This window comes from Polistes canadensis, unplaced genomic scaffold (genome assembly GCF_001313835.1).
Source record: "Polistes canadensis isolate GaletaPanama2010 unplaced genomic scaffold, ASM131383v1 scaffold_147, whole genome shotgun sequence".
Taxonomy (NCBI): Eukaryota; Metazoa; Arthropoda; class Insecta; order Hymenoptera; family Vespidae; genus Polistes; species Polistes canadensis.
The window spans coordinates 287,764-297,638 of NW_014569694.1; the positions used below are offsets into that span (position 1 = coordinate 287,764).

General features: G+C 37.5%; 1 protein-coding gene across 1 annotated transcript; it reads right to left on the bottom strand.

Moving 5' to 3' along the window:
* Positions 1-2,548: 2,548 nt before the first annotated feature.
* Positions 2,549-4,436, bottom strand: LOC106788665. The gene is made up of 2 exons (XM_014752123.1): positions 4,238-4,436; positions 2,549-3,994 (listed from the first exon to the last, which is right to left on the bottom strand). Exon 2 carries the CDS (start codon positions 3,969-3,971, stop codon positions 2,634-2,636), a length of 1,338 nt encoding a protein of 445 aa, XP_014607609.1. The 5' UTR covers positions 3,972-3,994; positions 4,238-4,436; the 3' UTR covers positions 2,549-2,633.
* Between the last annotated feature and the right edge of the window lie 5,439 nt (positions 4,437-9,875).

Here is a 9,875-nt window from a genome sequence, read left to right on the forward strand (position 1 = left end):
ATGTACAATGGATTTTTATTTACACCGACGAGATGCAACTTTGTTTTTTTTTTTGTTATCGCAATAAATAATTTGTTATAAAATAAAACAGAACATGTGTGTAATTAATATTCTTACATATCTAAGGATGAATAATTTACACGGACTTAATAACTATAGTCTTATTAATAATTCTCTAACAAATGCCTGTCAAGGAAACGTTAGATTATTTCAATAAATTCGTACGAACTATGAAATAGACACGAGAAAACGACTGTTAATTTGTTTTTGTGTGTTTTTTTTTTCCTTTTTATGTTTTCCTCGAAATATCCTTAAAATATCGATTGATTATTACACATTGACTTATTATTGAAATACCTTGTAAATTTTTCAATGATTTATTATCGCTAAAGACCATCCGCCGCATCATCCCAATAAAGAATTCTATCGCATATATGTACACGCTACTGTGATTATTGCTGTACAGAATACTGTAGATAATATTTATCCAAAATTTTTTAATTAATTTCTTACTAACGAAACTGACCGTACAATTCGATATTATGGACAAAAAAATCAAGAACATTTCTAACATCGCGTACAAATTTAGTATACATTTTTACAATTTTTTTTATTGTTGTCTTATTCACAAATACAAAAAAAAAAAAAAAAAAAAAAAAAAAAAAAAAAAGACAATTTTATTACCAATGAGAATTTTTTCATTATATCGTAGTGATAAACGTTTATTATTAATCGAGTTTAATTTAAAAAAAAATTGACCCACTTTTCGAAAAAAAAAAGAAAAAACGTATAGGAAAATAAGGTAGGTGCGCAAAACGACGAATAATCCAACGATTTCACACGATTATCAAGTTGCTACTCGTTTAGTCGAGGACAACGCTTAACCCTGCGTTAAGCTCGTAACAGTGGCGAATGGTTGTGAAAGGGCGAGGCGATGCGCGACGCGCCGGCTCGAAGGGTAAATCCAAAGGGAGGAGGTACAGGAACAAGAAGAGGAGGAGGAGGAGGAGGTAATAGAAGAGAAGAGAAGTAGAAGTAGAGAAGAGGAGAAGGTGATGGTGGCGGAGGAGGAGGAGGAGGAGGTGAAGGATGAGGGACGAGGGATATGGAAAGGGGGGAGGGGGGAGGAGGTTGGGTTCAGAGGTCGCGTGTATTTAAAACGCGAATCCTGCGCGCTGGCCGATTCACTGTTTGAAGTTAAATGGAGTGTAAATGGCAGATAACAAACCGGCACTGTTTCCGATTACGGCATTCATTGTTTCCTACCATTATGCGCGCACCGACGGTTTGTGTGTGACGCGGGATACGCTTTACGATCTATTTATTGCCACCATCTATGCACCTCACCCTTCTCTCCCATCCCCACCCGCCCCTAGCCCGACCCTTCTATTTCTCTGAAAACGAACATACTCCGAAACAGACTTATTGCTACTCCCAACCCTTTTGTTTCATTCACCTACCTGTCCCCTGATATTTAAAAAGAACATGATCGATGTCTCTTTGGGATATTTTTTTGTATTCGAGCATTCTCGATAGTACGGTTCAGATAATATTTATACGTCATTTTTAATATTCGAATGCGTTTACTCATGTGTGTGTGTGTATATCTGCGTGTTTGTTGTGTATGCATGTATATATTATCGGAGTGCTATCGCACGTTTGATATGCGAGCAAGATAGGTACGAGTATGACAGTTAAATCTTATGCGATCGACAAAGATATTTACAAATTTTTCCTACCTAATATTGACTAGAGAGGGAATGTCCATTTGCGTTTATTATTATTATTTTTTTTTCTTCTTTTTCTTTTTCTTTTTTTCTTCTTCTTCTTCTTTTTAATCTTGGATGGTAAGATAGATTCGATTGGAATATAATGTATCTATAGCGAATAATTGTTCGCGATTGATAGGATTGCATGTATATATGTATGTATGTATAATATTGTATATTATGCATACACTCATTTATACTATATATATATATATATGTGATAAGAAATTTCGTAAAGTGCTTTTTTTAATATGTGCATTACGAAGAACGTGCAAAGTTATTTTTAATGCGAAGAAAAAGTTTAATTTCCGAACGATCTACGTTCTAGTATTCGAGTTGCACAAAATTATCGACTAGTATCTATTAGTTTTGCTATTTGATCATAATTAAGATTGACGGTATCTCATATATATATTTATATATATATACATGTATACTTCAAACAATATCACGAAACGTTCCACAGTCTCGACTATCGATTATAATAAGATCAAACAAAAATTTGTAACGAAACAACGATACAACAAAGAAAATATTTTTAACAAAACGATCCTATTATTAATATTTCGTTCGATAAAAAATTCATCGAACGATTAAATCAAGCGTACGACGTTCGGCTTTTACATTTTAAATGAATATAAATTTAATAATATAAAAAGAAAAAGAATACAAAAAGAAAGAAGGATTGCACGAAATTTCAAAGATTAAACGTTTCAAATGAAAAACGAAATAATGCACAATGATCGTAAACGATCGACGTTACTTTTTGGTCTGTCAATTTGATGAAGAAAAACATTGTATTAATCAATTTTCGAAAGAATATCCGCTAGGAAGTAAATCGTCGTCGGGTGATGACTTTCTACGTCACTTGCTGTGAACGGTGGTGGTGCGTCGTTTGACCTCGACCTGATCAACGATAGCATCGCTTTCTTTATCCTGATGAGCAGTCATATGCCTGGTCAAATGATGTCTCTCGCGAAAACTTTCATCACATACCGGACATCTCAATTTTTCTTCCCTCCTTCTACGAGCAGCTTCGCCGGAATTTTCGTTTTTGTGATGAGACCTCATATGATATACCAAATCGGAGGTCATGCGAAATGATAGATTACACTTGGCGCAAACATTTTGCGCGGGTAATGTCAAAGCCGCGAAGGAGGGTGGTAATAGGCCAGCGACTCCAGCGGCAGTTGCTAAAAACCTTGGCCTTGTCAAAGCATCTGCCATTGGTGGAAAAACAGATATAGGATTGTACGGAAGATTTGGATAAACGGGTGGAAGATCCGGTCGAAAGGTTGCCACTTTTGGGCTTGGAACTTTAGGTGGTTGTGCTATTTGAGGAATTTTCAAATTTTCCAAAAGACTCGGTTGATTGGCCGTTTCGGGACCGACCAAAAATGGATACGTCATTTTACTAGGAAAGCTGGCATATTTGTAAGTAGCCGCACTCGCTAAAGGAACTACCGGTGGACTAACGCTTTCCTGATAACCTTCCCTTCGATCGTCCGGCGATATTGACGATCTCGGTGACGTTTGTCCGTCGTCGGTAAAACCATTTCTTTGACCGCCAAGATGAACCTTGGTGAAAGCGCTCCTTGATTCACCGTGTCTTTCCACGGGACACTGCAACCCGTTATCGTAAACTTTGCCGCAAGTTAAACTAGGATCCAAGGAATCCGAACATGTATTCAATAAAGATTGTTGTGCCGTAAATCCAGGCGGACTTGGACTTTTTTGCGCTCGCGTTGGAACGTATCTTCGTGAATCGATGTCCGGTAATGTTGGTGTTAATGTTCTAGGTGATACGTAAGGTGGACTGAGCGAATTTTCTGTACAATGCATCAATCTCCTCCTTTCTTGCGAACTAGAATCGCTGTCGTAATGTTTAATAGTCAAATTTTGTGGCAATCTATCATTACCATCCAAAGAATTGTCCAAAGTAATAGACTCTCTCGTACGATCCTTTCTACTAGAAATAAGCCTTAACTTTTCGTTCTGCCTACGAGCAAGATTTTCATCAGGTGCGACGAGAAATGCAACGTCGAATGAACGCTTACTGGCACGTTGAAGCGGATAAGATGCATCCGACGTGACATCACTTATCATAGACGGACTATTAGACGTCAAAAGTGCCGTTGTCGCCGTGGTCGATGTCGCGGGGGCGGCACGATCGATGCCACCCGTGCGATCTTCCATTGTCATCCTGCTCGCTCCGTATGATCAACCTGCGAGAATTTGCCATCAATGAGGCATACAGAAATGATGGATCGGGTGTCGATTTAGAACGAAACGTGCATGCATTTACATATCATGAATCGCGAGTTAACTCTACTATAACAAAATAATTTCAATCGCGTTGCAATGGGAAAGTCAAAAACCAAAATATTTAATTCTACTCGACAAAGAGAAAAAGAAAAAAAAGAAAAAAGTAATGATAATAATAAAAAATGACATGACACGACACTTACCGGAGCACGTGTTAAGCGCAACCCTTTAATTCGCTGAAAAATTAGCAAACACGACGACTTTATCTTCTTCTTCTTCTTTTTAAGAAAGACACCTCTTAATTCGATGACATTCGATATAACACTGATAATTATAAAAGAAACACAAGAAGTCCAAGATCCGAGGCTGAGGATTCGAATCAACGCACTGATTCCTATTAGAATCCGGAGAACACTGTGTGGTGGACGCGCGTTTCGGCGTTGCCGAGGATAAAATGAGGGAACTGTACGCGCATCCCCCGTATTTAGGGGTTGCTTCGTGGAGGGTAGCTCGACGGCAGGTGGAGACGACCGAGGGTGGTGCCGGCCAATCGCGAATCGTCGACTACTATTCGAGGGTGGAGCGTAGCAAGGGGGTGAACATATTCGGTCGTCGGGACGCGTCTGTTAGTCCCATCTAGACCACGCCTACATATTTCAGGTTCGACACATGTGCCCGGGATCGCCCGTCGACGTCGACGGCTCCTTCCTCCCACTCATCCCAAACCCATATACCTATCTACAAAACCCCCCACACACCCACCCACTCGTTTCTCTTTTATTCTCGTTCACACGCGTTGCGCAATCCTCCTCTTCTCCAAAGAATTCTGGTTACGGTGACGATGGTGGTAGTGCCGATCGCGTGAACAACGCTCGCGAGGGTGGATGCTTTATGTTGTAATACTGTCTGACGAACGATCTTGAATATTTTTAACGCCAGTTCGTTGGCCCTTTCGTTTCGTCTCCCTTTTTTTTCTCTTTCTTTCTTTCTTTCTCTCTTTTTTTTAGGGCTTTTATTTTATAGCCGACCTACACAATTTTGATTCTTCGATAGATTCATTTTTTTCTACACCAGTGATTATTCTCTTATTTCTAAATAAATAATAATAATATTATAAATAAACGGAATAATATTTATGCTTTCATTTATATATATATATATATATATACTTATATATTTACGCGGTATAATCGATTATTCAACACGGAACGATGAAAGCTAAAAGATAAATTTGTATCGATCCTTTCGGAATCAGCACTTTCTGCAAGCTGTGGAACGATCCCAGTTCTGCTGACACACCTGTTTCGTTTTGAAACCTGTTCTCGTTTCCGAGAGGATGAGAGGATAAAGTATTCCATCGAGTATTGTCTGTGACTTCGGTGACGATAAATTATAGGATATACAAATTTATACACGTTTTATAGGATCGTTCGATCAGGATCTAATCATCAACGAACAAACGTTATATTCTCTCCCTCTCTCTCTCTCTCTCTCTCTCTCTTTCATCTAGTACTATAGATCTTCATTCGTGGTCATTGGCCGAAACGAACGACTCGTTGGCAAAGAGAAATGAGGCGCGTTAAATCGACTGCGTTAGACAGAAGGTAACACCGAACTCCGTTAAGGGATCATCGTTTCGAGGATTATCTTCCTGACGAATTATCTCCGTTTCTCGTCGCTTCGATTCACGTCTCTCGATCCTAACTAAATGACATACGATAGTTGCCAACCTATGAGGAAAATCTTAAATGGATATACGATCTCACTAGGTACAACGTTTAACGTTAGTTAATCGTCCTGAAATATCGAGTAAAAGAAACGAACGAATAAAAGAAAAAAAAACAAAAAACAAACAAAAAAAGAACAGAGTAAATATCCGAGTATCTTCGAGAACAGCAATAGGCGATCAATCATAAAGTAGTAATCTATTTTATCGCGCATGTGAGAGATGTCGGATTTTTATGTTATATCCGTGATTCCGTTAAATCTACGGGGAATATCTGGAAAGGTTAAAGGACATTAACTTCTTGATTGAGTCGGCAAAAAGTTGTAATGACTTTTCGATTGAGATACCCCACCTTTCACCCAACAAACCTTCCTCAAAGATTTCTCGATTTCTTCGCGTATCATCTTATCGAATTTCTTCTCATACTTTTTTACTTTTATCAAATATGTATTCATTTTCTTCTTCTTCTTCTTATTCTTCTTCTTTTTTTTTTTCTTCTTACTGTTAAACGTAAGTAAGATCTAACAAAAGTGTGTATTTTAAATCATAGAATGATTTTCACCAAACCGACACACACATACGACTTGATGATAACTTTAATACTAGCAATCGGATTTAATCCTAATTGAGAGTCGTAAAGTTGGAAAAGTCGTAACGACGACGTTACGTGTGACACGCGTCGCACGGTAGGGAGTCGTGAAGCTCTTCTATATCTTGCCAGAACCATTCCTGGATTATATAGACCATATTTATTGCCAATCGTACTGCCACGCTCCTCTCAACTCAAAAACGACGACATACTTATTCTTCATTCCGTTTTATACTATTTTCTTAGGGTTCGCGAGTATCATTTTTAAGAATAAATATATTAAAACAATAGAATTCGTCAATTTTCTATAAACCCTCTGTTCATTAACCCTCCGTTGGTATGATTGATTTTACTTATAACTTTAATTTAAAAATAAACGGTGCCGAGATATAGGGTTAACAATAAAAATTAAAATTAAACGTGAAAAACAAGTTATTAATCATAAAAAATATATAATTGAAAAGAATGACAATTTACCCTGATATTTGAAAAAAGAAAAAAGTTTTTAATTAACGCGACAAAGTTTGTACAAATGATAGTCACAATTATTATAAAGATTTAAATCGATATCATCGTAGGTAGTAGTACAGGTTCAGTAAGTGATCCAAGTTAAACGTGCGATTGTCACACGCTAACTTGTGACACGTGTCAGGCACGTGGAAGCTGTTAACACTGACATATAACACAGGGAAAATCAGAGTTCAGTGGGGAAGGGCACACCTTGCATCATGGCAAAGTGTTTTAGCTTGGTCAAATCGATCGTAACGATTGAATATATTTCTAGAAAATATAGTCCCTTCTTATTGGATAATATAAGTCATAAATATCATGGTAGATATAATTACAAGAACATAGACTGTAAGAGACTCGCTCAATTCTTATTCCTATCTTCACCGATTCATTTCTAATAAATTTATCGAAAAAATATCGATAATGACGTCGTCGTCGTCGTTTCGAAATAAAAGCTAAAGTAGAAAATAGTTACGTTAGTTCGTTTTAAAATTAATCACGTCGAATCGTTTTGCATCTGATCGTCATTTATAAAAACTGAACGATGAAATATTCGTTTTAACACGCAGACGCATGAATTAATTTTGGTTTTCTCTCGATCTTCCTCGAACGAGAAGACGTTATCTCGAGCTTGCCAACGTTTTTCGCTTTGCTGGCAGAAGCTATGGAAAAGCGGCCGGATTCGGTGAAGTAAAGTTACCGAGTTCGGTGATAAATATGCGCTCGATGAAGACCCGATGAAGATAGCTCGTTTATCAATCAACCATTAACACGATTTCTTTCTCTTAAACCCTCTCTTCCCTACTTTCCTCTTTCTTTTATACTATCCTTTCTTTCTAAAGCTTTAACAGTTCCATCGAAAATCTGCTCGTTCTTGCTCGAACCATATTTCACTCGAATCATTTCGATTCTATTTCCAATTTCCTTTCTTTTTTCATCTAATAAAACCTATATTCTCGAATTTTCAATAAAGTCAAAAATATGTCCCTTCAAATTCAAGAATTAAATTTAAGAATATAAGTATTATATTAAAAAGAGAAAAAAAAAAGAAAATGAATGTTGAAAGAAATTTTCAAAAGCTAGAGCCTTGTCTCTTACCAAGTCTTTGATAAATTGAATGTGTAACGAGTTCGGAGGATTCCTAAAATAACCGAGTAGCATGGTGTGCGGCCTCGTTCTACGGCTAAGAGGGCAGAACGTAGATCTCTTCAGATGAGTGCAGACGATTTAGATTTTACGGACGTGCGAGCAATTCCTTGACTTATTACCGAGGTCATGCATATAAAGTGGACCTCTGTTTCTCGAAATTTACTCTCTGAGACGTTACGTGTCAAAATTTGTTATACCTTTAACGTTTGATTATTTCTTTTTCAAACGAACCAAGAAAAAAAAGAAGAATAAGAAAAGAATCATAGAATATAAAATAATCGACAATTAATTGTTTCGAACAATTAGGATAATTATCGGTATTCATCGAAATTCGTTCGCACAAAAGCGAACTTAAACTTCTAACCGAATAATAATAGATAAACTCGACCCTTGGAACTGGCGCGAAATTTGAATTCAAGATGTATACCGGTGGTGCCTTTGCACGCTGTAGAAGTTTGTTCCCCGCCTACTCGTGTTGATATCGTTCCAGTGATATCACGAGAAGAACAGATAGAGACTGAAGCTGATACCGAGCGAGAGAGAGAGAGAGAGAGAGGTTGTGTGCACGCCGTCGGGAATTTAATTCGAAGTGCCGCTAAGATGCCACCTTTGGCTCTTATCTCTGTGCACACGGTGGGCTGCTCGCGTGGCGTTGCTTATGTGTTACGTGAATACCTTACCTAAACGCCAAGTAGAAACGTTTCTGCGTACGGTCGTCCTACCAACGTGACTACCACCACTACCACCACCACCACCATCACTATTACCATCACCAACACCATCATTGTCAGAAACACCGAGAAAGTGAAAGAGAGGAAGGGTAGTAGAGAGAGGTAGAAGAGTAAAACTGAAGCTTCGCGAGTAAAGGACATTCACAAAAGGGAGACAGGGAGCGAAGGAATAACAGAGGAACAAGAGAATTGGGAGAAGAGAAGAAAGGGAATAGAGCTACGAGGAAAATTAATGCGACTTCCAAGCGTCCTTATCAGATTGCGCTATCTCGCGTCTTACTTGCTTGCTCGCTCGCTCGCGGAAAACGTGAGGCCCTTTGCTCAAGTACTTTCCAAACTTAAGCAAGAAACTTCTTTACACCTCTTGGATCCTTTTGAACGATCCTCTATCCTACCATTTTCTAAAAACGTATCTTCCAAGTTAAGGAAAGACAAATAGATATTTCTCGTATTCTTCACAGAGAAAATAATAAAAATTCTTTGATTACGAGATCATTATTTATAAAAGAGTAAAACTATGCTAATGTTTTAATAACAATCGACCCTTCTAAACATTACTCACAGATTCTGTTAGGTAGCGAATATGACGAGTCACAATGTATTTAAATAAACGATAGGTGCTACGTATAAAATATTCATGAATCATTAATCACAGTGATGACTGGTATAACAAACGTGCCATGTGCTACAGTGCACTTAGAAAACATTCTGTTAACATCGATTTGATTCGTATCGATAACTACGCCAGAGTATACTCTTATTTCGATTCTTCTATAAACATGCTCTTAAATACATTTACGCATCCCCTATTCTATGCGATCTAGGATGAATCTCTAAAAATAGTCATTGAATATGTAATACGTATTTAATAAGATAAATTTTCATTAATAGCAACGCTTTCTTCTAAATCCCTTATGTTTATTCTAGCCTTATGATATTTTCAAATTGAACAAATTGTCTTTCAAAAAAATATAGTCTAGTAACATCAAGACGAGTGTGTGTGTGTGTGTGTGTCGACTGGTGAAAATCATTCCTTTCCATCCAACGTTAAGCCGATGATACATTTCTATATTGTACACGATAAAAGAATACATTTCTACAACTTCCCTTCAAATGTTTATTTTCAACCGAAAACC